General features: G+C 39.2%; 1 protein-coding gene across 5 annotated transcripts in view; it reads right to left on the reverse strand.

Annotated features, from left to right (window-relative positions):
- The window catches only part of LOC123510116 (sentrin-specific protease 1-like), a 181,198-nt gene that overhangs the window by 105,721 nt on the left and 61,222 nt on the right, over nucleotides 1–14,255 (reverse strand). For 4 of the 5 annotated variants that reach the window (XM_045264930.1, XM_045264932.1, XM_045264929.1 and 1 more), the window contains exon 5: nucleotides 4,613–4,753. The exons of the other annotated variant lie outside the window; for it this stretch is intronic. In XM_045264930.1, coding sequence (XP_045120865.1) covers nucleotides 4,613–4,753 — 141 coding nt within the window. The remainder of the gene's footprint in view (nucleotides 1–4,612; nucleotides 4,754–14,255) is intronic. 5 annotated transcript variants of the gene reach the window in all.

The following is a 14,255-nucleotide window of genomic DNA, read 5'->3' on the forward strand; positions in this document are numbered from 1 at the left end:
GAAGGTTCGAACAACGAAATTTCGCTACAACGAAGGTTTCATTTTACTACCATCTGCTCATTTAACGAATACCAAACTCGCTTTAACGAAGTTTTATCCAGGTAATTTTTTCCAAGTTTGAAAGCCCTGCCGTATCACGCAAGCCGACAGCCTTTTGAATACACCAGCGCCTCTCGTGGACAACACGCGCACCACTCTCACTCCCCTTCCCTTCCCCGCTCTTGGTTCAAAACAATAACAGTGTCCAGCACCAGCTCATCATCTCACGCTCAACATGCCACCAAAACGCCCTACAACCAGCCCTGCAATGTCACCTACCATTGCAAAGAAGAAAAGGAAATCTCTTACTCTCAAAGTGAAGCTCGATATAATTCACAGACACGAGAGAGGTGAGAAAACTACTAGCATTGCTCGCCACCATGGCTTACCTCTATCTACTGTGTCTACAATTTTCAAGGCAGCAGATTCTATTAAAAGGCTGGTGTGACATTAACTTCCTTACAAGCGAAAAGAATCACCCGTACTCGTGACTTTGCAATGGAGAAAATGGAAAGTCTTTTGGAAATGTGGATTAATGACCAGGTACGTCGCCGCATGGCTGTATCTACCGCGCTCATCACTGCCAAGGCACACTTACTCTGGGAAGATATCAAAGCACAATTACCTGAGGAGGAAAAAGCAAAGACTCCCTTTGGTGCAAGGTTTGATTGTTTCCGTGAGCGAGCTGGTTTACACAACATACAGATAACAGGTGAGTCTGCCAGTGCTGATCGTCCTGCTGCTGATGCATTTCTGTTTGTCTTAAAGCAACATATCTCAAGTGGTGGCTATTGTAGTAAACAGGTAATTAATCTAGATGAAACTGGCCTGTATTGGAAAAAAAATGTCATCAAAGACCTTCATCTCCCAGGAAGAAGAGAAAGCTCCAGGATTTAAGGCAGCCAAGGATAAGCTAACTCTCACACTCGGTGGTAATGCTGAGGGCGACCTTAAGCTGAAACCTCTCGTTATTTACCAGTCAGAGAACCCTAGGGCACTGAAGGGCTTCACAAAGGCACAACTTCCAGTTATTTGGAAATCAAATAAGAAGGCCTGGCTCACTTCGTCCCTTTGCCAAGATTATGTGTGTGAGTATCTCTCACCAACATTAAAGGAATATGCAGCAGCAAATAACATAGCTAACCGATTCCTGCTGCTCATTGATAATGCACCAAGCCATCCACGTGCCATGGAAGATTGGGCTGATAACATTGAAGTCCTTTTTTTGCCACCAAATACTACATCCTTAATCCAGCCCATGGATCAGACTGTCATCGTTACCTTTAAAGCCTATTACCAGCGACACACTATGGCTCAGCTGGTGCAGGCACTGGACAGCAATCCTGAGCTCACCATCCAGCAATACTGGCAGAATTATAACATCAAGAAAGGGATTGATAACATCACAACGGCATGGAATGAGGTGGATAACAAAACTATGAATGCAGCCTGGAGTAAAGTTTGGCCTGAAGTGGTCGCTAACTTTACTGGATTTGTCCCTGTCAGCGTCACCGACCTCCGTAAAGACATTGTTCGGCTGTCACACCGTGCTGGCTTTGAGGAGGTGGATGAAGAAGATGTTCAGGAGTTGCTGGACAGCCACAGGAAACCCCTGACTAACAAAGAACTTGAGGAAATGTTAAATGAGCGAGCTTACCAGGAAACGACCGAACCTGAGAAAGAACGAGTGCTAACAATTAACTTTTTGCAAGAATTTTTTTGCAAAATAGAGAGTGCCATTGATTCATTGAAAGAAGTGGATCCAAATTATGCCAGGAGTTCTACTGCAGCCCATGAGATAGAAAAAGCACTCGGTTGTTACAAAGAAATATTGGCTGCGAAGAGACGCAAGGCTCCATCAATCGAGTCTTACTTCAGGCCATCCACTCCTTCCACCAAATCATCAGTGTCACCAACACCTTCACTCTCAAGAGATATTGCTCAGTCCATCTCTTCAAGGTCATACACGCCCTCCTCTCCTATGGCGTCCACTTCATTCCCCCGTGACCAAGACTCACCAGCTGCTGACTCACCAGACATCATAAGCATCAGCTACTCATCAGATTCTGACTGAATGTGTAAGTAATATTTGCACTACTACTTATAATTTGTTGTAAAATAAGATGCTTAAATGGTGCGTAAGTTTTGTATGCGGTACAATGATGCGCCATTTCTTGACATCCCACAGTTGCCGGCCAGTGTCTTTCCACTCTCCCTCCCTTATGTCTCAGTGTCGCCTGCAGGCCACCGCATACTGCACTTTTGAGGCACTAGAGGCTGTGACATATAGCCTGCACGGCCCCAACCTACCTCCAAGAAGAAGACGACTCTCCCTCCCTTCATAAATTTAAGATAATCAGCCATAAAGTTAGTTACATAGATACATTAGTGTACATCATGATTAAACTGCTTAAATGTTTAACTTCATAATTTTTACTTTCATTAAACCTTTCACTGTACTATGATGCATTCTCGCTGTGTTTACTCTCAATGTTAGTTCAAGTCTAAAAAAAAATAAATAAATAAAAAAAAAAAAAAAAAAAAAAATAAGGGGTCAAAATGTTATAGTTGCTTCACTTAACGAAGTTTCGCTTAACGAAGTGTTTTTCAGGAACGTAACCCCTTTGTTAAGCGGGGGTTGCCTGTACATGTAAATGTGATGAGTGTTAGAAAAGAAGTGGAGTGTGAAGATGGCTACCACAGGAAGGAATAGGAAAAACAGCATATCGACTTGTGCACAAGGAGACAATGCATTCATTGCTTATAGTAGAAGGAAATTATCTCATGTAAAATAAATCCAGGTTATCGGGATCCGAGTTATCGTGGTTCAACAGTATATATATATATATATATATATATATATATATATATATATATATATATATATATATATATATATATATATACAGGCAACCCCCGTTTAACGAAGGTTCACACAACAAAATTTTGCTACAACGAAGGTTTAATTTTACCACCATCTGCTCGTTTAACGAACACCAAACTCGCTTTAACGAAGTTTTATCCAGTTAATTATTTTCAAAATTTTAAAGCCCCACCGTATCACGCAAGCTGACAAGCTTTTGGATACACCAAGAGCTGCTTGTACTAAGGCCTGCCTCAGGAGAAATCCTGAGACACCTGTAGAATAAAGATCAAGATCAAGATCAAGCCTCTCGTGGACAGCCTGCGCAGCACTCTCTCTCCAATCAAAACATAAGAGCATCAGCAGCAGTTTGTCTTCCCTAGCTCAACTTACCCCCAAAATGCCCTGCAATGAGGCCTAGCATTCCTAAGAAGACCAAGAAGTCTCTTACTCTTGAAGTGAAGCTGGATATTATTCACAGACACGAGAGAGGCCAGAAAACTAAAAACATTACTCGCCACCATCTTGACTCCATCTACTGTCTACTATTTTCAAGTCAACAGACTCTATTAAGAAGGGTATTGAGACCATATCTTCCTTGCAAGCTAAAAGAACCACCTGAACTCGTGACTACAATGGATAAAATGGAAAGCCTTGTGGAAATGTGGTATATAAGTTTTGTATGCAGTACAATGATGCGCACTTTGTTTACATTCCATAGGTTGCTGGTTAGTGTCTTTCCCGTTTCACTCTCCCTCCCTTCAAAAAGTTAAGATCATCAACATTATAAAGTTACGTACATAGATACATTAGTGTACATTATAATGACTTAAATTGTTGAACATATATAAACATACATATAATGTATACACGGTGGTGCCTTATGATAACAGAATTCACAGTAACAGATTTTGCTGAATAACAGACTGGTCAGATACTAACCAGATTTTTTTTTACCCTAGCAGCAGTTTGTTATTTCATGAATCTACAGTTCCCATGCCGCCACATAGATGAATATACGTATGACACGATAAAGGAGTAAAAAAATGCCCACGTTTATCTACTTCTACATACTGGATACCACTGTAGCTCCTTTGGTTTAAATATGATTTACATAACCTTCAATAAGGTGGGGAGTAGTGACTGCTTGCCTGTGGGTCACTACAGTGACACTCATGGTGAACTGGGGCCTTGGGCTGGTTGGACCTGTGGCCTGTCAGTGTGAATTGCTAGTTAAGCATTTCCATTTGGATGTTGTTTGGTAAGTGAGGATAATGATACTACCACACTGGGCAGGAATGGAGAGAGAGAGAGAGAGAGAGAGAGAGAGAGAGAGAGAGAGAGAGAGAGAGAGAGAGAGAGAGAGAGAGAGAGAGAGAGAGAGAGAGAGAGAGAGAGAGAGAGAGAGAGAGAGAGAGAGAGAGAGAGAGAGAGAGAGAGAGAGAGAGAGAGAGAGAGAGAGAGAGAGAGAGAGAGAGAGAGAGACTTTACTCCCAGCTCTACTCAAATAACAATGAGTGAAACAATAACACCATTAGAAAGGATAAGGATAAACAGATTTAAAAAAAAAAAAAAAAGGAGAGAGAGATGATTCCTGTACTAAAAGCCCATTACTAAGAGGTTGAAAGACTTTCCCAGGGGTTTCACAAGGCATAGAAATTTTTCCTTTCTAAAGTCTCAATATAAGTATGGAAACCAAGATGCACTCACCTTCTTAGTCCATCTGCGAACAGAGTGATATCCACTCTTGGATAGCTTAGGATAGAAGAAAGTGTTGAAGGCATATACTCTTGGGTAGTTGACATTTTTCTGACTTCGCTCCATTAACAAATTCATATAAAAGTTGATAACCTGGAAAAATCAGATCTTAAAAAAAAAACATGAATAAAATAAAGAAAACACAATGTCATAAAATAGTCTATGAAAATCTATATATTAGGCAGTAGCTGATGTAAAGTGACTACAGGTATGCACTCAATAACAGTTATATTCACAATAATTTCTCAATATACCATCTTATCATCAAAACAAAAGAATTCTATGTTTTTTTTGTCATGTGTTGTTTATAAATGCCATTCGATGTCTTGCTTGTACAGACTCGGATACCAGAGGTCTATATATGCATATTTGTCATTGTGTAGTGGCATATGCATTCTCCTCTGTTCCAGCAAAGGGTAGGAAGCTGGTATTGTCATCTGGGAGACTGTACATGACACTGCTCAACTAAGGGGCTGCAATAGTCTATGGGCATGGGTGACGTGTCTCGTTCTCATGAGGGCAGAAGTCCACAGAATATTATAATCCTCATAATTATATGTTATGTAATATAATTGTTTCCTAGCAAGGAGTGGTGTGTGGAGGTGTTAATATTCCTAAACTGTTGGTAGGTTAAACAGGGTGGTGACTTCGGTGTGTTATATGATTGTTTGTATACCACACTTAGCTATGTAAGAGGTATTTCAGAGAGGTTGGCTAAGGGTAGTGACAACTATAGAGTGGGGGAGAGCCTGGCCTGCAACCATTTTGTACATCCCTACAAGAGGTTAGAAGCCACTGTAGGTATATATTTACACTTTGCACCAGACTGTTGAGGTGACAGTCTGAGCAAAGATAGTCCAGTTGAAACAGCTACTTAAAGAAGACCAGTGTATGATCATAACAGTATGTTTCCTATTTTTCAAAGCTTTACAAGAGCATTCTTCACCAAAATTGTAACATAACCATCAACCCCTCGGCACCATCACATGCACATGCACATGATAGAGAATGCACTACAATATACTCTCTTATACATGTGTACGTGAAACTATCCTTTGTTTCAAAAGGCTGGTAAATAGAGGGATTTCTAGATCTACATGCAGGATACATTCCTCAAGTGATTGTGTAATTGTGGGATACAATACCTATATCAAAATGTAATATAAAAAGGAACAAGAATTTTTTTTTTCTGTTTTTTTGCAGGAGGGGTAACTGGCCAAGGGCAATAAAAAGAAAATGGAAAAAAAAAGACCCACTTGGTTGCCAGTTCCCTTAAAAGTCAAGAAAGTTAACCAAAACTCAAGGACAAATGTCCTGAGACCTCCCTCTTAAAAAGTCAAGTCATAGGAAGATGGAAATACAGAAGCAGTCAGGGAGTTCCAGAGTTTACCAGAGAAAGGCATGAATGGCTGAGAATACTGATTAACTCTTGCATTAGAGAGTTGGACAGAATAGGAATGAAAGGAAGAAGAAAGCCTTGTGCAGTGGGGCTGCGCTGCAGGAGGGGAGGCATGCAGTTAGCACCATCAATAGAGCAGTTAGCATGAAAATAGTTAAAAAGATAGAGAGATACAACATTTCAGCAGTGAGAAAGAGGCTGAAGACAGTCAATCAGAGAAGGGGAGTTGATGAGACAAAAAGATTTTTGTTCCATCCTATCTAATAAATCTGTTTGAGTAGAACCCCCACAAACATGCAAGGAGTACTTCATGCAAAGACGAATAAGGCCCTTGTACAGAGTTAGCAGTTGGAGGGGCGAGAAAAATTGGCAAAGACGCTCCAGAACGCCTAACTTCATAGAAGCTGTTTCAGCAAGAGATGAGATGTGAAGTTTCCAGTTAAGATTATGAGTAAAGGATAGACCGAGGATATTCAGTGTGGAAGAGGGAAACAATTAAGTGCCACTGAAGAAGAGAGGATAATTATCTGGAAGGTTGTGTTGAGTTGATAGATGGAGGAATTGAGTTTTTGAGGCATTGAAAACTACTAAGTTTTCTCTGCCCCAATCAGCAAGAAGTTTGATTGTCAAGATCATTAATGAAATAGAGTGGGAGACATGAGAGAACCCTGGGGAACACCACTGTTTCGACTTCTACCTTTCCTTCTTGCTGGAAGTTTGCCTACATTCAGCATGTTCCTAAACAGGGTGACCATTCTAATCCCTCAAACTACCATCCTATAGCTTTAACCTCTTGCTTGTCTAAGTTTTTTATGTCTCCTGAATAGGAAGATTCTTAAACATCTGTCAATTCATAATCTTCTATCTGATCACCATTATGGCTTCCATCAAGGTCACTCTACTGGTGATCTTCTAGAGTTCCTTACTGAGCCTTGGTCATCCTCTTTTAGATATTTCGGTGAAACTTTTGCTGTCGCCTTGAACATATTGAAAGCTTTTGATAGAGTCTGGCATAAAGCTTTGATTTCAAAACTGCTCTCCTACGGTTTCCAACCTTCTTTCTGCAACTTTATCTTAAGTTTCCTTTCTGACCATGGTAGACGGCCACTGTTCTTCTACTAAATCTTTTAACAGCTTATTAAGTAAAGTCCAATTCTGATATCTCAGTTTGGATTATTTGTTATAGAAAAGTTTCATGTTCTTGTGAAGGAAAAATGCTAGATAATATAGTTTTTTTTTTTTTTACATGAATTAGAAAAAGAAAAAAGTATTTTTCAGTTGATTTTTATCATAGATATTTTTCATTTATTCTGTTTTGTTTCTTTATTTATGTTTATTTATATATGCAACTCAAAAGGGTCACCAATGGCAGCTTTTTTACAATGTCCAAATAATATCAGAAAAAAATATAAAAAATCAATAAAAAAAATCAGTGAAGCTTGTCAAGGAAAGTCCAATTGTGATATCTACTTCAATTATTTGTTAAAGAAAAGTTTTGTTCTTCTGAAGGAAAAAAATGTAAGATGATGTAGTTTTTTACATGTATTAGAAAGAAAATATGGAAAGAAGAAAACTATTCTTCATATAGTTTTTATAACACTAAAAATTAAATAAGCTTCATATTATTTATCAATAAGTGTTTATTATGCCCTCCTATACATACTGTTTTTTGCAATTTTTCTATATAATCCTATTTCTTTTAATAGTAAGATTAAAATATGATGTATGTGAAAATTGTTGCATGACCCACCGATGTATTGCATCACAACAGTGGATAGTAACTGATGACCAACTGGTGGATTGTATTGCAAGGAACATGTTAGTGGCATTTCAATGCATTGTAAGGAGAAAAAATGTTTTGAGATATGAGCTCTGTTATGAAATGAATTAAACTTGTATCTTGAAGTACCACTGAATACTGGGTGGTGGCAGCACTACCATTATAGTCTTTTCCATCATTGAAGTCCATTCTAGGTGTGGCAGATTCCGGAATTCCCATGAATGCAGCAGTGCCATTTCGACCATCAATTAACAGATTAAAATTATCTTCCTACGTGCCTATCTGCAAGCTCTCTCTCTCTCTCTCTCTCTCTCTCTCTCTCTCTCTCTCTCTCTCTCTCTCATATACTATATATAATTTACATTTCATTTATTTTGTATTTATTCATTATTCATTTTCAACTTTTTCCACACCATCTATACGTATAAGGTAAAAGTTGGGATAGCTTTCATCTCGCCTGGTAGCCTGAGAGGAAATGAGGCGTGAGCAGTGACACTTTACCTGACTCCAACCGGGTAAGGGACCCCAGATGGACACGCTGACCACCACCACCACATTGTGGCAACATTTGAAAAAAAACCCTGCCACATGTCATAGAATTTATATAAATTGTTGTTATAATCTTAAACATCAACACTAACTGTAATATGTAGCAGCCTTTACTATATACAGCATACATAATATATAACTTTCAAATAGCACATGGATGGGAAATATGTGAGGGATGGACATAAGTTTATTGATTTGGCAATATGGCTTGAGATAAACGTGACCTACCACACCCTGAACAGACTTTATAGATGGAACTGACTATAGCATAGTCAGTTTGTTCTATGTGGATTCTTTGTTTTATGTGGTACACATTGTCACTACAGTAGTTAAGAAATATTTTTGTTAGTTACATGATCAATGTATTTATGTAAAATATTGCTCAACATCTTACCTGGTTAAGTGACTCTGATCAAGTGGAAAACTGATCAAATGTCCTGACCCTAGCTAGGAGCATGGCAACAATCCAGATTCAAAACAAAGTGAGAATAGCTGATGTTTATCCCTTGCCAACAGTGCTAGCATCACTTGAATTTGTTAAATCTGGATGCCTTTGGATTGTTCCAAGTCCAAAATTTGTTCCAATTTAGCTATACACATATTTGTTCCAACTCAAAGGGTCCAGTGTGTGTGTGTGTGTGTGTGTGTGTGTGTGTGTGTGTGTGTGTGTATTTACCTAATTGTATTTACCTAATTGTAACATACGGGAAAAGAGCTATGCTCGTGTTGTCCCGTCTCCATATCTATTAATGTATAGCTTTTTCTTAAAATCATGAATATTCCTTGCGTTGACCACTTCCACGTCTAAACTATTCCATGCTTCCACCCTTCTATGAGGAAGCTATATTTTTCACATCTCTCCTATAAGTGGCCATTTTAGTTTTTCCCATGCCCTCTCGACATTCTTTCATTCCACATACACAGATCTTCCCTATCCATTTTTTCCATGCCAATCATCACTCTGTATATTGCTATCAGGTCTCCCCTTTCTCTTCTGTTTTCCAGGGTCGGAAGTTGCATTCTTTTCAGTCTGTCTTCATAAGTCAAATCTCTTAAGTCAGGCACCATTTTTGTTGCAGCCCTCTGTACTTTCTCTAGTTTCCTTATGTGTTTCTTTAAGTTCGAGCCCACTGTATTGTTGCATATTCAAGCCTCGGTCTTATCATTGCAGTAATTATTTTCTTCATCATTTCTTCATCTAAATATCTGAACGCCACTCTTATGTTCCTCAATAAGTTCAATACTTCTCCAATTATTTTGTTTATATGTCTCTCTGGCGATAGGTCATTGGTAATTGTCACCCCAAGGTCTTTTTCTTCATGACTGGTTTTATGTCTTCATTTCCTATCTTGTACATACTCCTGATTCTTCTTTCACTCTTGCCAAACTCTATTTTCTTGCATTTTGTCGTGTTGAACTCCATTTGCCATGTACAGCTCCATTTCCATATTCTGTCCAAGTCTTCCTGGAGTAGTTCGCAATCTTTGTCACATCTCACTTTTCTTAACAATTTTGCATCGTCTGCAAATAGGCTCACATAACTGGACACCCCATCCACCATGTCATTTATGTAGACCGCGAACATTACTGGTGCCAACACTGATCCCTGTGGAACTCCACTCTCCACCAAGCCCCATTCTGATGGTCTGTCCTTAATTATTGTTCTCATTTCTCTTCCTACCAAAAGTCTTCCATCCATTTTAGTAAACTGCCATGCACTCCTCCTACCATTTCAAGTTTCCAGATCAGTCTCTGGTGTGGTACCTTATCAAAGGCCTTTTTAAATCCAGATATATTCCATCAGCCCAACCATCTCTTTCCTGTATTACATCTATCACCCTCGAATAGTAACATATCAGGTTTGTCGTGCATGAACGCCCTTTTCTAAAACCAAATTGACACTCACAAAGTATGTCATTTTTCTCCAAGAAGTCTGTCCATCTATTCTTCACCACCCTCTCACACATCTTAGCTACCACACTTGTAAGTGACACTGGTCTATAGTTCAATGGGTCTCTCTTGTTACCTGATTTATAGATTGGGACAATGTTAGCTCTTTTCCAGTCTTGGGGCACTACACCTTCCCTTAATGAGGCATCAATTACTTCACAAACTTTTTCTGCCAGTTGCTCCTGCATTCTCTTAAAATCCATCCTGATACCCCATCAGGTCCCACAGCTTTTCTCACTTCTAAACTCCCCATCATATTCTTGATCTCCTCCACAGTTACTTGAAACTCCTTCATAATCCCTTTCTGTTCCATTACCAGTGGTTTGTCAAAAGCAGTCTCCTTTGTGAATACCTTCCGAAAGCATCCATTCATAGCCTCTGCCATTTCCTGGGATCTTCACTGCATACTCCATTTACTTCTAAACTTTCAATACTTTCTCTATTTTTGATGTTGTTGTTCACATGTCTGTAAAAAGCCTTGGTTGGTCTTTACATTTATCAATTATATCCTTTTCTTGTTTCTTTCTTTCTTCTCTTCTAATCAACACATATTCATTTCTTGCTCTTTTGTAACTTTCCCACTGCTTAATCCGTCTTTTCCTTCTCCACCTCTTCCATGCATCCTCTTTTCTTGTTCTAGCCTTTTCACATCTATCGTTAAACCAGTCCTGCTTTCCAACTTCTCTATGTTGTCTTATTGGTACAAATTTTTCTCACCTTCTTTGTATATTTTATAAATTCCTTCCACTTTTCATTTGCTCCTTAGCACTCTTGAATTTCATCCAATTTGTCTCTTGAAAGAATTTCTTTAGGTTTCCAAAATCTGTCTTGGCATAATTCCATCTTCCCACTTTATATTCTTCATTTCTTCTAGATTTCTCTTCATCTATCACCTTGAACTCCAAAACTGCATGATCACTCTTTGCTAAAGGGCACTCCACCCTCATCTCCTCAATGACCATTGGCTCTGTACTAAAGACCAAGTCCAGTCTTGACGATGCTCCCTCTCCTCCAAACCTAGTATCTTCTTTGACCCACTGAGTTAACACATTTTCCATTGCCAGTGTCAATAGTGTATTTCCCCATGTTGTCTCTGATCCTTCCATTGACCAGTCCTCCCAACACACCTCTTTACAATTAAAATCTCCCATCATTATAGTTCGTTCACAGCCACCCAACATTTCTTCCAGACATGTTCCTGTATCACTTATCATTTCTTCATATTCCTGTACTGACCATGCATTTGTCTTAGGTGGTACGTACACCACTATGTAGTGCCTCTTTTTCCTTCATTAGTTTCTGCTCTGATCTTTAGCACTTCTGCCTTTCCCATACCTTCTTTCACTTGATCCACCTTTATATCTTTTTAACCAGCAACATCACTCCTCCTCCCATCTTACCTACTCTATTTCTTTTCCAAACATTATATTTCCTTCTCCAACCATCATCAGGTCTTCTCCTCTCTCAGTTTTGTTTCAGTAAGACCCACAATATCTGGGTTCTTGTCCCTCAAGTAATCGTTGAGTTCTAAAATCCCGATATCACTCCATTTATGTTGGAATACATTACATTCCGCTCATCGTAAGTTTCTTTAGTCCTTTCTTGCTGTACTTTTCTGGGTTATGAACCACTTCCTCAGTCTCATATCCAAGATTCTCCAGAAAAACTCTTTCTTCTCCTCTTCTGTCCTCTCTTCATTTTTTTCAAAGCCTCCTTTCTCAACTCATTTAACATTTCTCTTTCCTTTTCACCGAGATCTCTTCTCAACCAAATCTTCCTTGTTGTTTCCTGCTGGGCTAGCCTCCATGACTTCTCCACCAATTCATCTACATCCTTTTGTGACTTAAGTTTGATTCTTATTGGCCTCATACCTTCTCTTGTGAACTTTCCAATTCTATGGAAGTCCTCTATTTCTTGTACTAGGTCTTTTCCTCCTCCTGCACCACATTAATGATATTATTTATCACCTTTTTATGTTTTCTCTCTCTCCATTTTACTCGGTGTCTTATCCTCCTCCACACCAAATATCACCACACATCTCTTTTTGTCTACAGTTTCCCTCACCAATGTCTCATTTGATTTAATAACCTTCACCACTTTCTCAGCAATCTTCTCTTCTATGATCTGTTGATCTATAATTTCAGCAAGGCCCAAAGTTTTCTCCCCAGACTCTTTGATTTCCTTTTCCAGACTTGCAACTTTGTAATTTACCTCCTTTCTTTCCACTTCCTGACTTTTTTTCCATTCAGCCTGCTTCTCCATCACTTTTCCTAGAGATTCTCCACATTTTTCGCAATTCACTTTAATTAGCTTAACTTCCTCTTTCAGTGCTTCATTTTCCTTCTTCATATCGGCACACTCTTTCATTACATTGTCATAACTCGTTTCCAGGCCCCATACTTTTCAAACAGTTTTCAATTTTACCTTCCAACTCCAGAATTTTCTTCACATAAGCGCTCTTCTCCATTATTCCTTGAAATCCTGTGAAGTCTGATTCATCTTTCGAGTTCACGGCCGCCATGTTGCGCAGATGTAAACAAACCAGCTGATGGCTCAAACGCAGGCTACAGTTTATATTTACCTTCCCTGGACATTATTTTGCTAATCAACAGTTAACATGACTATATGGAGACGGGACAAACATTACCAGCTCCTTTCCCCCCTTGGTTACTCTTAGGCAATGGTAACTGTAGAATTAGAGATGATTGCTCTGGAGCTCAGCGACCACATCCGCCATCGACGATGTCCCGTGTGTGTGTGTGTGTGTGTGTGTGTGTGTGTGTGTGTGTGTGTGTGTGTGTGTGTGTGTGTGTGTGTGTGTGTGTGTGTGTGTGTGTGTGTGTGTATTTACCTAGTTGTAGTTTTACAGGGCCTGGGCTTTATGCTCGTGTGGTCCCGTCTCCATATCTACACTTATCCAATTTTTCTTTAAAACTATGTACACTCTTTGCTGATACACCTTCCTCACTCAAACTGTTCCAAGTCTCAACACATCTTTGCGGAAACTAAATTTTTTAACATCTCTCAGACATTGTCCCTTCCTTAGTTTCTTACTATGCGATCTTGTGCTTCTAAAGTCATATTCTTCTCTCAGGTTCAGTTTCTCATTATCCACTTCATCCATTCCGTTAATCAATTTATAAACTTGTATCAGATCCTCTCTCTCTTCTCTGCTCCAAGGTTGGTAGATCCATTGCCTTTAGTCTCTCCTCATATGCCATCCCTTTAAATTCTGGAACCATTCTTGTAGCCATTTTTGTAGTCTCTCTAATTTTCTTATGTGTTTCTTTTATGGGGAGTCCACACAACTCCTGCATATTCCAATCTAGGTCTTATTTTAGTACTTATCAATTTCTTCATCATTTCCTTGTCCATATAGTGAAATGCTACTCCAATATTCCTTAGCAAATTATACGTCTCTCTGAAAATTCTATCAATATGGCTTACCGGTTGATTATTTTCTTCCATTGTCACTCCCAAGTCCTTTTTCTTTTTTACTTTCTCTAGTTCTACTCCATCTCCCATCTTATAGATTCCCACTGGTCGTTTTTCACTTTTTCCCATTTCCATGACATGGCTTTTGTCCACAATGAATTCCATCTCCCATTTTTAGCTCCATTTCCAGATCTTGTTTAAGTCTTCCTGTAGTATTTCACTATCCTCTTTTTGTTTAATGACTCTGCACAGTTTCGCATCGTCCATAAACAGATTTATGTAGCTGTTCACTCCCTCTGGCATGTCATTTATATATACGAGAAAAAGTATTGGTGCCAATACTGACCCCTGTGGCACTCCGCTGTCTACTGTTCTCCACTTGGACTTCATATCTTTAACTATCGTCCTTATTTCTCTCTCTTGCTAGTTCTTCCCTACATTATTTCAGTATTCTGCCTTAGACTTTATCTGGTCCCATTGCC

The sequence above is a fragment of the Portunus trituberculatus genome, chromosome 28, assembly GCF_017591435.1.
Source record: "Portunus trituberculatus isolate SZX2019 chromosome 28, ASM1759143v1, whole genome shotgun sequence".
Taxonomy (NCBI): Eukaryota; Metazoa; Arthropoda; class Malacostraca; order Decapoda; family Portunidae; genus Portunus; species Portunus trituberculatus.